The sequence below is a fragment of the Mastomys coucha genome, unplaced genomic scaffold (genome assembly GCF_008632895.1).
Source record: "Mastomys coucha isolate ucsf_1 unplaced genomic scaffold, UCSF_Mcou_1 pScaffold6, whole genome shotgun sequence".
NCBI classification, from domain to species: Eukaryota; Metazoa; Chordata; class Mammalia; order Rodentia; family Muridae; genus Mastomys; species Mastomys coucha.
Window position 1 is genome coordinate 70,173,130 of NW_022196912.1, and position 14,248 is coordinate 70,187,377.

At 44.2% G+C, this 14,248-nt stretch overlaps 2 protein-coding genes across 3 annotated transcripts in view; both read left to right on the forward strand.

Annotated features, from left to right (window-relative positions):
• Positions 1-6,815, forward strand: part of Prorp (protein only RNase P catalytic subunit) — a 96,087-nt gene extending 89,272 nt beyond the window's left edge. For both annotated transcript variants that reach the window (XM_031357688.1, XM_031357689.1), the window contains 3 exons: positions 1,648-1,796; positions 4,001-4,196; positions 6,571-6,815. In XM_031357688.1, coding sequence (XP_031213548.1) covers positions 1,648-1,796; positions 4,001-4,196; positions 6,571-6,714 — 489 coding nt within the window. In that variant the 3' untranslated portion in view covers positions 6,715-6,815. The remainder of the gene's footprint in view (positions 1-1,647; positions 1,797-4,000; positions 4,197-6,570) is intronic.
• Positions 6,816-8,804: 1,989 nt separating this feature from the next.
• Positions 8,805-14,248, forward strand: part of Psma6 (proteasome 20S subunit alpha 6) — a 29,456-nt gene continuing 24,012 nt past the window's right edge. Inside the window, exon 1 of the mRNA XM_031356357.1 lies at positions 8,805-8,935. Within this exon, the coding sequence (XP_031212217.1) occupies positions 8,917-8,935 (19 nt within the window). The 5' untranslated portion in view covers positions 8,805-8,916. The remainder of the gene's footprint in view (positions 8,936-14,248) is intronic.

Genomic DNA, 14,248 nt, shown 5'->3' on the forward strand with positions numbered 1-14,248 from the left:
AAAAAAAAAAAAAAAAAAACCAACTACTTTGTCAAATCATATTTGCAGTAGAGAAGGATGAACAGAACTCCAGGGTAAACATAAAATATACCAACATACAATTTAGACAGTATAAATATACCAATAGACAGTAGAGATAGTAAAAATATACCAATGTATAGTATAGACAGTATAAATATACCAATAGTATAAATATACCAATATACAGTAGAGGTAGTAAAAATATACCAATATATAGTATAGACAGTATAAATATATCAATAGACAATAGAGACAGTATAAATATACAAAATGACAATGTAGACAGTAAAAATATACCAATAGACAGTAGAGATAGTAAAAATATACCAATATACAGTATAGACAGTATGAATACACCAATAGACAGAAGAGACAGTAAAAAATATACCAATAGAAGACAGTATAAACAGTATAAATATACCCATAGACAGTCTAGACAGTAGAAATACACCAATAGACAGTATAGGCAGTATAAACACACCAATACCCAGTCTAGACAAGAACAGAGTGCTTCAGTTTGAGAGTTTTGCTGCTGTTTTTTTGTTTGTTAGTTTTTGTTTTTGTTTTTGTTTTTGTTGGTTTTTTCGAGACAGGGTTTCTGTTCAGGTTTTCCTTGGCTGTCCTGGAACTCACTCTGTAGACCAGTGCTGGGATTAAAGGCGTGCGCCACCACCGCCCAGCTTTTTTGTTTGTTGGTTTTTTGTTTTGTTTTGCTGCTGTTTAGGAATAAGGCCTCATCCAGCCTTTCTTCTTTTGTCATGTGTGGGAGTTTTGTTTTAGACAGGATCTTGCTATGTAGCTCAGGCTGATCTCAAACTAATGATTCTCCTGCCTCAACCTCTAGAGTATTAGGATTATAGACAAAGTGTTACCACACTTGAATAAACACCATCTTGGCAACCCAAGTTCAAGCCCCAGATCCCACATAATGGTGGAAGGAGAGGACCTCGCCCACAAAGCTGGCCTCTGGCCTCCACATGTGTGCTGTGGCAAATCCCCCACCAGTAATAAGAATTCTTTTAAAAGTTATTAAAAGTAATGCCCGATGGTGATGATGCACGCCTTTAGTCCCAGCACCTGGGAGATAGAGGCAGGGTTCGAGACCAGCCTGGTCTACAGAGCCAGTTCTAGGATGGCCAGGACTACACAGAGAAGTCCTGACTTGAAAACCAAAAGCAAAAAACAAAAAATCATTTAAAAAATATATAGTTTTTGCTTCAAATGTAGGGTGATGACTTTTATGTCCCATCACTATCCCAGGGAGCATCTCCAGAGGATTCAGCTTAAAAGCAACTGTTAACTCTACCTGCAGAAATCCACACATGGAGCCAGAGCAGCATGACCTGGCCATGGTGATTCGAGCCTATAATCCCAGATCTCAGTATATGGAGGTGCAAGGGCCAGATGTTCACGGCCACCCTTGACTTCACAGCTGGAAGCCAGCCTGTGCTCCTTGAGAGCTGATGTTAAACAAACAGCCACAAAGAAGGCATTAGCTTATCATTTTCCTCAGGCTTTAAAAAATGGAAAGTCATTAAAAGCGATCTCTTCCAGCTAGGAAGAGACTCACCCGAAGAACCTGACCCGTTATTTGAACTTTCTTTGTTTGACTCTGTGTTCTTTTAGCTCCTGCGTGTAGTTTCTCAACTAGCCCAGCAGAATCTCCAGTTGCTGGTCCTGGGCCGGAAACACATGCTGAGACCAAGTTCCCAGTGGAGAAAGGATGAGATGGAGCAGGTGAAAAAGCAAGCCCACTGTTTTTTTGCTGACAACATGTAAGTATGGAAGGGACAGGTGAGTTAGACTGGGTTCCAGTCATCTGCTCACTAGTTATCTACCCTGACGTTTGGAAATGCATGCCTGTGAGTGCGCACCCTTGTTTAAACTGAAAACAAAGAGATGACGGTAGCTTACAGAATCCAACATCCACAGCAGAACAGACATGCAGGCCAGTGAGGAAGTCAGCACACGTGAGAGAGGGTAAGTGGGCCTACAGTGGGGCTGCTACTTAGCATACACACCATAAACTCCTAAATCGACCAATGCACAGACACCAACAAATGTGAATGTGGCGGTGTCTGTCCTTAGTGACAACAACAAAGCCCCTGCCCTTTTAGTCCTGCGGAACAAGCCAGCAGACAGCCTCCTTGTAGCCAGTGACCATTGCTGTGGGAAAGATATCTCACCTCACAGTGCCTCCCTTATACCAGGACAGCAGGGAGTCAAAGGTCCTAGCACAGGAATTAGCTGGACACTGGTAAAGAAAGGGCCAGTGTGGGTGGGTTAGAACAGCCACGGGGAAAATAGTCCTTTGGGCTGGAGATGCAGTTCAGTTGGGAGAAAGCTTTCCTGGCATGCAGGAAGCTCTGAGTTCCACCCCAGCCCCATGTAAAACCAGCTGTGCTGGTACCCGTCTGTAATCTTAGCCCTGAGAGGTAGAAGCAGGAAGATCAGAAGTTCAAGGTCCTTCTCTACTATGCAGAGGTCATCCTAGGACTCATGAGACCCTGTCTAGAAAGTGGGGGAAGGGAAGAAAGAAAAGGGGAGGGGAGAAGTGGAGAGGGGAGGGGATGGAAGAGAAAGGAAGGGAAGGGGAGGAGAGGGAAGGGGAGTTTCGAAATCAAAAGAAGGGCCATATTACCGGGACCTCACTGGGGCCTGCATTTATTCTAATAGAAAATGCTCTTGAGCTATAGCTTCCCAGGAAGCCAAAGGAACATGGAAAGCAGGATTAGTAAGACAATATGCAGTTCATAAACAGAAAACAGCTCTGCAGGAAGGTAACCTGGACCTCACATGCGAACCCTCAGAGTGCCCACAGGCCTTCACACTTAGCTGGCACACATAAGTTTTCACACTTAGCTGGCACACGTTTATGTGCAAGCATCCCTAGCTATCACTTTGCAGGGTGTGTGCCTTAGCCCTAAGCTTAGTGTTCATTAGTTCAGAAGTGAGAATTTCAGGGGTTTTCGGAATCACACAAAGAATTTATTCTTATAAGAGTAAAAATGAGGGTCTCTCAGATCCTGTCTGCCAAGAAATCAGAATATAAGTATAAGGACGGTGGAGAGGCTCCTCCTGGAGTGTCTGGACACATGAGGCAGGAGGTCAACTCCTCATTCGGATCACAAACCAAACCACTTTTTTTAAGCCTAAAGGAGGCGTTTCCATTGCTTCAAGAGCAAAAGCCTTGATCCTCTCTCTCCTGCAGTGTTGCTAAGCTTTAGGAGTGTAGGCTCATGTCAGATCACAGACCTGCTGTTGCCCACCCAGAACAGGATTTACTTCATGTATAATCTTCATGATGATGTTGTGAAGGGTAAATGGTTGTAACACATAAAATCCAGCACCAAGTTCATGGAAAGCCTGTATGTTCATTACTGTCTTCTAGAAAGGACCTGGATAAATCATGTGCTGTAACCCAGGAGTCTCATGGGAATGGGTCTTGCTCCCTGCTTTGGGGCCTGTACATTGACCTGTACTTAATGTGTCTGCTGAAGTTCTAAGCTCTCCTGTAAAGACTGATCCACTGGCCCCCTGTGCCTCTGGATTTAGATATTTATACTTTTAATGTTAATTTGCATTCTCTACTACTGTATCAAGCAAACCTTTTAAATAAAAAACAGAGCAATGTGGTGAATCCCCATAATCCCCTTGTAAACACAACCTGTTCTAATATTTTACTCTTTTCTTCATATAAAACTCCTGTGGATTTTTAGCTTCTTTGCCTTTGTCTTTGTTTTGTTTTGTTTTGTTTTGAAGAAGATCACAGCTCTAGCCCAGGCTAGCCTGAAAGTTTTATGTACCCTCAGCCTTCCACTGTATTTCCGAGAGTGTCACCAACTAAGGACTTCAAATGCTTTATGAGGGTCACTCAGATCCTGCCTTTCAAGAAATCAGAATATAAGTATAAAGATGGTGGAGAGCCTCCTCTGCCTCCTGGAGTATCTGACCGTGTTCTCCCTTATGTCTGCTGCAGCTCGGAGGATGATCCTTTTCTCCTGTACGCCACACTGAACTCGGGCAATCACTGCAAGTTTATCACCAAAGACCTGTTGCGGGACCACAAGGCCTGCCTGCCTGATGCCCGGACGCAGCGCCTGTTCTTTAAGTGGCAGCAGGGACATCAACTGGCAATCATGAAAGGGTTTCAAAAATCAAAACTAACTTTCCAGGTATGGGATCTGTTCTCTAAGTGATGCTGATAGAATGTCTACAGAAGAGACTGTGGCATAGTTTTTTTAAATGTCATGAGGTGAAAGTTCTAACTACTTGTTTTAGCTTGGCATGGTAGTTAACCAGTTCCTAGAAACAGCATCTATCAGGGCAAAAGTATTCATAGGCTAACCCCAAGTTGATTGACACATTGAAAACTGTGGGGTGTCTTGATTGTGCCTAAAACTGCACTTTCACCCACACCTAGACACTCACACTCATGTGCTCCCTTCTACCTGTCCCCTTGAAATAGCTCAGAATTTTTTATCCTGTCTACTTTTCCTTTTAAGTGACTTTTTTTTTTCTTTCTTTTTTTTTTTTTTTTTTTTTTTTTTTTGGTTTTTTCAAGACAGGGTTTCTCTGTGTGGCCCTGGTTGTCCTGGAACTCACTCTGTAGACCAGGCTGGCCTCGAACTCAGAAATCTGCCTGCCTCTACCTCCCAAGGGCTGGGATTAAAGGCGTGTGCCACCACCGCCCGGCTAACTTTTGCAGTTTTTTAATTTAAATTACATTTGTGTTTTTAAGTGTGTGTGTGTGTGTGTGTGTGTGTGTGTGTGGTGCTGAAATTGAACTCAAAGCCCTGCATATGCTAGGCAAGTTCTCTACCACTAAACTACATCCTTAACCCAGTTTTCTCTTTTTATCTGGGAACAGGATAGTTTTGGACACATTCAACTCAGGCAGATCTTGACTTTAGAATCCTAGTTTACCTGCTGGGCCTTGCTAATGTTTAGTGTTCTTTTCTTGTTTTTACTTATATGTTTGGATATGTGTCTGTATGGGTATATGAACATCAGTGTAGGTGCCCAAGGAGGCAAGAGGGTCTCGGGTTCCTTGGAGGTGAAGTTACAGGCATTTGGTTGGGAGCTACCGGTGTATTTACTGGGAACCAAGCTCTGGTCCTCTGACCAGGAGCAGAAACACTGACTCCTCTCCAGCCCATGTGCTATATTTCTGAAAACTAATAAGAGAGTAAACTCTAAATTTTCTCATTATTTGTAAAAAAGTTGGTAACTCATAATAGCTTGAATAACCATTCCACAGTGTATGCATATTTCAAAATATGTTGCACATGGTACTATAAGTAAGTTTATTAATTTTAAAAATAGGCTCAAATGTGAAACAAATTTATAGGAAAGAGTATCCCATGATACCACAACAGTTATTAAATCAGAAAAATCAGGACTATATTATGGGAAATGATTCAAGACAACTGACCTGGTTTCCTCAGAAACAAAAACAAAACATAAAAATAGAAATTCAATAAAAATTGAGATGAGAAAGGAGGCTCTAGATTCAAAAAGAGTATCAGATAGTCCAGTCTCTCACAAAGGAACAATGCTATGCTACTTCCCATTTAACAAGCAAACTATAAAATATGTGTGTGCATATATACAGTAATGGAGAAAATATAAACATAGAAGTTTATATTATTCTAATATGTTTGTATTCATACATACACACATACATACATTAATATATGCATGCATACATGTATTCTAATCAGACAAGCTTTCACCATGTATCTCTCTCTGTCCTGAAACTCTCTATATAGCCCAGGCTGGCCTCCAAACCCTCCTATCCCAGTCTCCTGAGCTGGGATTGCTAGATACTATGCCACCATGCCTGTCTGATTTCTGTTTGGGTACTGGGGAAAGGGTAGTAATAGCATTGATCTTAGAATTACAGAATAGATGCTATTTTTTTAGAAGTACTCATCTGAGATTCACTTCCAGATAATCTTATGAGAGGGCTATTTTTCTACTTTTATTTAATTTTTTCTCTTCTGCTTATAAAACCTATAAGCACAATGAAACAATCTTGTAACTTATAAATGTTATACTCCTATAGGGAGCTCTTAACCTTAAAATGGACACACACACCCCTTTACATTTTTATTTGTTTACTGTTGTGGGGCTGGGGGTATAGTTCAGTGGTTAGTGCTCACTGAATTCAGATCCCTGCACCCACAAGCCCAGCATGTCCCTGTACATGCCTGTGGTCTCAGCACTGAAGTCAAGACAGGAAGAAGAGTGGAGTTTGCTAGTTGCCAGCCTAGCAAGAAAAACACAAGCTCCAGGTTCAGCCCCTGATTCAAAGGAATAATGTGGAAATGGTAGAAAAGGGGCACATTGTCCACCTCTGGCTCCTGGGCATGCAAGGCGTGCATCGGTACATACGTGTGCATACACCACTCATGCAGATATGTGAAGGAAAGAAGAAAGGAAATCCAGTGTCAAATAAAACGCAGTCCTCTTCCAAAGACACAGACAAGTGGGGGGGGTGGGGTGGTAACCTCAGATGTTCACTATTTGGCCTCTCTAATTCATCAGCATATTCTCAGCTATGACACGGTGGTGCAGACAACCGGAGACTCCTGGCACATTCCCTACGATGAAGACCTGGTACAGAGAACCTCCTGTGAAGTACCAACCAAGTGGCTGTGCCTCCAGAGAAAGACACCGGCCCCCTGCTGAGTCGCACTGGCTGCCTGGCTTCCTGGCTGGTTCAGAGCTCTTATATCCATGCTAATTTCTGCCATGACCTCTATCCTGGAAATAAAAAGAGTTTAGTGACACTGTTTGGTTTAGTTGGTTTTGCAGCGTCCAATTGACTTTTAAGCTTTGTGGGGTCTTGTCAACCAGGCCTTGTCAAGCCTCCCTCCTCCCGCTTTTACTTCCCTAATGTTGAGCTTAGAGGCGGGGCCAACACACCTGCAGGTATGCAGTGCTGGAGACAGGACAGTGCAGCCCTAGCCCAACAAGTTGACGAATGAGTGCGGGGGTCCTACCACACTCACAATTTGCCCTCAGTTGGTCATCAGAATAAAGATGGAGGGCTTGCTAGATTCTACACTTAAGCACTACTCCTGGCCTCCCAAATATCTGAGACTAATCTGTCACTGGGCCCAGCTCATATCTCCTTTTTTTTTTTTAAGTTTTATTTATTATTATAAATGAGTACACAGAAGAGAGTATCAGATTTGATTATGGGTGGTTGTGAGCCACCATGTGGTTGCTGGGATTTGAACTCAGGACCTTCGGAAGAGCAGTCAGTGCTCTTACCCACTGAGCCATCTCACCAGCCCCGAGCTCCTCATATCTTAATTTTAAAGCAGGAATAGAGAGAAGTATGGTATGTAGGCATCTGCCAAAGTAATTGGCACATAGCTAAATGGGGTCCCTATCTGGTATCTTTTGGTTGGTTGGCTGACTGGCTGGTTGGTTGGTTGTTTTATTTGTTTGTTTGTTTGTGGGTTTGGGGTTTTTTTGGGGGGGGTTCCTTTGGTTTTTTTGGAACAGGGTTTCTCTGTGTAATAGGCCTGGCTGTCCTAGAACTTAACTTTGTAGGCCAAGCTGCCCTTGAACTCACAGAGATCTTCCTGTCTCTGCCTCCTGAGTGCTGAGATTAAAGATACACATCATCATGCCAGCCCCCATGTGGTATCTTTTGTCAGCTTAGAATTCACAGGCTACACACACCACTAGGCCTGGTAGTAGACATGGCGGCAGTTAGCCAGTCACCACTGATAACGAGCAATTGTTTGTTACCAGGGTGCCCTCAGGGATCTATTCAGCTGGGTAGACTGAGGCTCTGGGTTTTTTTTTCCTTATGGCAATGTCTCACTTTACAGCCCTAGCTGGCCAGAAACTCACTATGTAGAACATGCTGACCTCCAAATCAGTTTTCCTACCTCTGCCTCGCAAGTCCTGGGATTAAAGGTATGTGATACAATGCCTGTATAGAGGGTTTTAGGTGTTCTTGTTGGTGATGGTAATGTTTTTATGCTTGTTGGGGAGGATATCAAGTGGTATCTCGCAATTCGTACCTCTCTGGTCAAGAGCTTGTAGCCCCATTTGCCTGAGCTCCCAAGTGTTAGGGTTTGGCATGAGCCGACATGCCTACCTTAGACTGAATTATTAAAACTGCCACAAAAGGGGCAGAGGAGATGGTGACTCAGTTGGCAAAGTGCTTTCCAAGGACCTGAGGACCTGAAGTTGATCCCAGTACTCACATGCAGAGGCTAAGCTTAGGGGCATATGCTTAGAAAGACAGCACTGGGGGAGCTAAGACAGGCTCGTTGGTTACCCTGCCTGTCAGGAGAGTTTTAGGACATAGAAAGAGCCTTGTTCAAAGTGGATGGCTCCTGAGGAACAGTGCTGGAGGTTGTCCTCTGGTCTACACATGTACATGCATGCCCATACGAACACACAAAAGATAACTTGATCATTTATTATAATTAGTAGTTAACATGTGAAGAATTTTTATTAACTCTGGCAAAAAAAAAATCTTTTCAACTAAGCTAAAATTAATACAGCAGTCATCTTTTTAGTACTGTTTAAAATCTACTCTCAAGAAGCAAATATGCCTGAGAAGTCACTGGTAGCAGCTTAATCTCTAATATGTTAGAGGAACAAATTCAAGATGTCAGGTCAGGCAACCTCATCAACTCTCAACTGAGCAGACCATTACTAGGGATCAAGTTCAGCGGCCATCCATTAGGAAAGTTCTCTCAGACTGTCTATGACTACATAAGAATAGAATGTCTGTGACCACGAGGTGCCAATGGAATTCCTGACGGTTCTATCCCTTTGGATTTTCTGGGGCAGAGTTGAGTCCTGGGCTGAGGGGTTGGGACGAAGCATCCACCTCCACGGAACAGCTTCTTTTTGGTGAATATGGCCAGTCCCCGAAAAAGTAAGTGCCTGGTTGTTGGTTATTCAGGCCACCTAAGAGGCAGGAAAGGCTAGCTTTCCCTGCTGTGGCCTCCCTTTGTGAATTTTGTATACTTTGTAAACTTTGTAAAACCCTCAAGGCAGGGAACTGGCCAGGTTCCTGCTGGAGGAGTTCTCTAGCCAGGCCTCTCCCCCAGACCTCTCTAACTGCCATAACTGAGGTTCCAGCCTCTGTAACTGTCATCTGCAAAAGCCATCTCTAGCCCCTCAACAGGACCCTCCCCAGATGATGCTAATTTTAGGTAAAAAGTCTGAACAAAACCCACCAATCCCTGAAAAGGAAAACCCATCAATCCCATCAATTAAACTCAGGTCTTTAAATCCCACCAACCCTCACCCTGTAAATCTCCACCCTAAAAAGTTCTACACAAGCCGGGCGGTGGTGGCGCACACCTTTAATCCTAGCGCTTGGGAGGCAGAGGCAGGCGGATTTCCGAGGTCAAGGCCAGCCTGGTCTACAGAGTGAGTACCAGGACAGCCGGGGCTACAGAGAGAAACCCTGTCTCAAACAAACAAACAAACAAAAACAAAAAAAGTTCTACACACACCCCCCAAGAACGCCTGTATAAGCACTGCACCTTGTCCGACTTGCTGCTGGCTGATCCTTCCCAGGAGCATAGGCAGCCACTCCTGGATTGGTCCTCCTCTCCCTGGACCCTCCAATAAATCTTTTTTATGGGATTCACTACCTGGTGTGACCCCTCTCATCTGAAGAAGACAAGAAGCAAGAGAAGGGGAAGGGGAGCACACGAGCCAGGGCTGAGGCTCCTCAGCTCAGGACTGCCCTTTGTAAATCATAGCCCCTCTCCTGGGATCTGCTCAGGAAGCTTCCTTTCAGAGCTCTGTGGATCCTGGGCTTCCGAGTCCCAAGGACACCTTCCCATCCAGGCAAAAGAGCCAACACTGGCATCACTTGGTGCATAAAATCTATATAAATGGGTCTTTGCAAAAAAAAGAAATTATTCTTAGATTTTCTTCCTCTTTAGTGACCTTGCCCTAGAATTCAAGGTTCCTTTTCTTTCTGAGACAGGGTCTTCCCTTTATGTCTCATAATACACTATGTAGTTGACGCTAGCATACATGTTTATCAGATTTTATGTACATATATATGCATACTCCTTGTTCAAACAGTCTTCTGGCATGTTTTTTCATATACATTATTGTCATTAGTAGTGTTTTTATTTTTGTGGGAACAGGTTTTTCTCTATGTAGCCCTAGCTGTCTTGGAACTCATTCAGTAGACCAGACTGGTCTTAAACTGCCTTGATCTACCTGCCTCTGCATCCCGGGTGGGATTAAAGGTAAGTGCGACCACCACCCAGCTGTTCTTCATATACATTGTCATATACTCATAATGATGTAAATTCGTAGAAAGAGTTGACTGGGAGTCAGATGTAGCAGTGCATGCCTATAAGCCTGGCAATTGGAGCTGGAGGAAGAAGGCTCGGGAGTTCAAGGTCATCTTTAGCTCCTTGGTTCAAGGCCTGCCTTAGCTACCTGAGACCCTGTCTCAAAACAAAAAAGGGTCGATTGACTTAAACTAGGGCACTCCATGTAGTGTAACATGCTTCTCTTGTGGCTACATCGTCAAACTCCTACTCAGTCAGGGCTTGCCTAAGCTCAGAAGAAACTGTTCCCAGAAGCGGTCTAAAGCGAAAGTGTGCATCCTTTGGCACTTAGTCTGTTCCAGCAGGAGTGGTCACGTCCTTGATGAAACAGGTCCTTTCCAAGTCAGGCCCTCTGATCTCCAGCTTGAAGAGAAAACCCTGGCCAGGCTGTGTTTGTGAAAAGAACTTCTAAAGAACATAAAGAGCTTTTTGTTATTCAGAGCAAATCATGTGGCTTTTGTTGCTGTTAATCCAGGCACAAAGGGAAGTTTAGAGGAGAAAATCGTTACTGAACATTTTGTACTTGGAAAATGTCAAGAGATTATTTTTCTTTCACTTCCAGAATCACCAGAGTCTTGCCTCTTACCCTAGTGATCTTGGTCCTCTGGGTCATGGCCCTGCTCTTTCTCTCTCCTATCTCTGACTCTTGGGTTTTGAGCAGTGTCTCTTACAACCCAGGCTTGCCTCAAACCACTATGATCTTTCTGCCTCTACCTCTACTTCCCAGATGGTGGGGTAACAGGAGCACTCCATTATACCTGACTCTGTGTGTGTGTGTGTGTGTGTGTGTGTGTGTGTGTGTGTGTATACAATTTCTTTTGTTGTTTTACAAATAAACAGACCACATGTATGCAGATGTCCATAGGCTAGAAGGGAGCATTGGACCCTCTGGAGTTACAGGCAGTTGTAAGCAGCTCAGTGTGGGTGCTAGGAACTTGCAATTTGAATCCTCCGGAAGAGCAGCAAGTGCTCTTAACTGCCAAGCTACCTCTCCAGCTTTTGGATTTGTTTTGTTTTGTGTTTTTTGTTTGTTGTGGGGTTTTTTTTTTATTACTTAAAATAGCCCTAGTTTTAGGATCTCAAACTTTTCTTCTACATTCATTTACTTATTTACTTGTTGCGTGCTCTTGCACATATAGAAGACAGTCCAACTTTTGGAGTACTTGGTTCCAGACATTGAATGTAGGTCACTGGGTTAGGTAGCAAACACCTTTACCTACTGAGCCATCCCACCAGCTCAGGATTTCCAAGTTTAAAAAAGACTTATTTTTTACATTTATTTTTCGTGTGTGTGTGTGTGTATGTGTGTGTGTGTGTGTGTGTGTGTGAGAGAGAGAGAGAGAGAGAGAGAGAGAGAGAGAGAGAGAGAAGAGCTGAAAACAAGAATGGGAAAATAAAACTCCACGTATTCTGTTATACTCTGTCTCACACTTGCTCCAGAAACACCGGTCTGCCCTTTCCCCCACTTCTCACTCCATATTGATGGGCATTTGGATAGTCTCCAGGCCAGGCCTATTACAAATAACCCTGCTTGTGACTAATAACAGGGTGGGTGGGAAGCTAATTTCTGGAAGATGTTGTTTTTCTGCTTTCTTTAGTTAGGCCTCGTAAAGCCTTCGCTTGGACTATTAACAGTAGCCTCCTGATTCATATGCCCAGCAAGAGGTCACCCTAAATCCTACTACCTCATGTATCTGTCCAGAGCATAATTCCAGTCATGCTCCTTACTCTGCTGCTCAAAAACATCAGAGAGCGGGGCTGCAGTTGTTGCTCAGCCTAGCACACGCAGAGCCCCGGGTGCGAGTCCCCACGCCACGTAATCAGCTGGGATAGCTCACACCTGCAAGCCTAGTGCCTAGCCCTCAGAAGGAGGAGCAGGATGTTCAAGGTCATACTTATCTCAGACTATATGAGACCCTGTCCCAAACAGGCAAACAAACAAACAAAAAGCCAACTGTGGTCATGTATGCCAGTAATCTCAGCACTAGGGAAGTAGAGGCAGAAGAATCAAGAGTTTAAAGCCACCCTCGTCTACATAGCAAGTTTGAGGCCAGCTTGGGTAACTGTGTGTCGCTGTCTCAAAAACAACAATAATAAAAAACCCAAAAAGTTTTAAGGTCTCCCTGTTGCCTTCCAGCTAGAGCATAAACTCCTTATCTCTTATCTAGTCCCTTGCCTCAGTGTGTGTGTGTGTGTGTGTGTGTACGCTAACACAAGCATTTTGCAAGCTACTTTCTTCCTCTGCTTCTGAACCCCTCACCCCCACACACACCCCACACACAAACTCCCAGCTTCTGACGTCTGCTGCACCTGGTAAGAGTCCTTGTCCTCCCAAGCCTGCCCTCTAGCGGGGCAGTTTCTGGCACATCTGCCTATAAACTCTCTTCCTCCCCTGCCTGGCCTGGGGTGCTCTGAAATACCCTGTCAAATTAGCCTCCCTTTCATTCAGCCTTCATCTTCCCCACAACCCTGACCCAACCCTGTGAACTCAGTGGGACCCTACCCGGTTCATTTGAATCTCTCTCAGAGCAGGTAGGCCAGTTCTTTGTCCATAGATATGGTTCAGTTAGGAGTGTTGAACTGCTATGGAGAAGTTGTTTGAAAATGTCTTCCTGATTTTTACCTCTTTTGGCCACTTCTCCTTTGAGTGAATTTCCCCTGATCTTTGGTATTTTGTATGTGAGATGAGTGGCCAGAAACTAAGTCTGTGATGTTTGATGTCTCACTGATCAAGAAATGATATTCTCTGCCCAGTGGTAGTGGCGCACACCTTTAATCACAGCGCTTGGGAGGTGGGAGGCAGAGGCAGGAGAATTTCTGAGTTCCAGGCCAGCCTGGTCTACGGGGTGAGTTCCAGGACAGCCAGGGCTATACAGAGAAACCCTGTCTGGGGGGGAGGGGGGGAACAAGGAATATTCTCTGAGAGCCTGGCATATTGCCACATCCATTAGTCACAGCACTTGGTGGAGACAGGAGAATCACCCACCAGTTCATGGCCAGCCTCATCTACATAGGAAATCTGTGGCCAGCCTTGGCTATATGAGACTCTGTTTCCATAAAATTAACTTCTTAATACTATCTTCCATAATCATTCCATTTAACAACCCTCCACCCACCCAGAGCAGAAATGAATTGGATTTCTCTAGTAGGCATCTCTGTACAGGCACATGGTGCTGTGGTAGCTGCTGGGTGTTGTAAGACAATTCCAGTGTGTGCCATCATTCCGATGTTTTCATGTTTAGATCTGCTGTCTCCGGCTGTTTTTCGCACATGTTTTTCTTTCCCAGTGTAAAACAAAAGTCAATTCAGAGTAGCTAGAGGAAAAAGCTAGAGTGTTCTCTGCCTTTCCTGCCAACAACTGAATTTTCAAGATGTAGTGCCTAAGTCAGCACTCAGGAGGTAGAGGCAGGAAAAGTTCAAAGCTAGCATGGGCGACCTAGCAAGTTCTAGGCCAGCCTGGACTAGAGAACCTGTCTCAAAAGAAACCAAACCAAAGTGGGAGGGGAAAACCAAAACCAAACCAAACACCAAAGCCTTGTTTCTAAGTCAGTGAATGAAAATGCTTGTTTATAATGATCAGAAACCTCATTCATTTGCATCCTCCCTCTCTCCAATTACCCCAGAAGGATATGGTCCTTTGAGCATCAACCTGTCACTTTTGTGGCAAGAAAATAGGAATTAGAGGAAGCCAATTAGGAAACCTCAAAGAAGAGGAAGTGTCTCGAAGCTGAAGGGAAGCCTGCGGAGTTTTATTTCCTCTCTATTCTTGACACTCCTGGTGGTCCCCCACCCACACACCCCAGACAGGAAACAAGGTCTGGGATGAACAAGGGAAAGTCTAAAAGACTCCAAGGTGCAAGGACCTACCACAGCTGTGACAGTCTCAT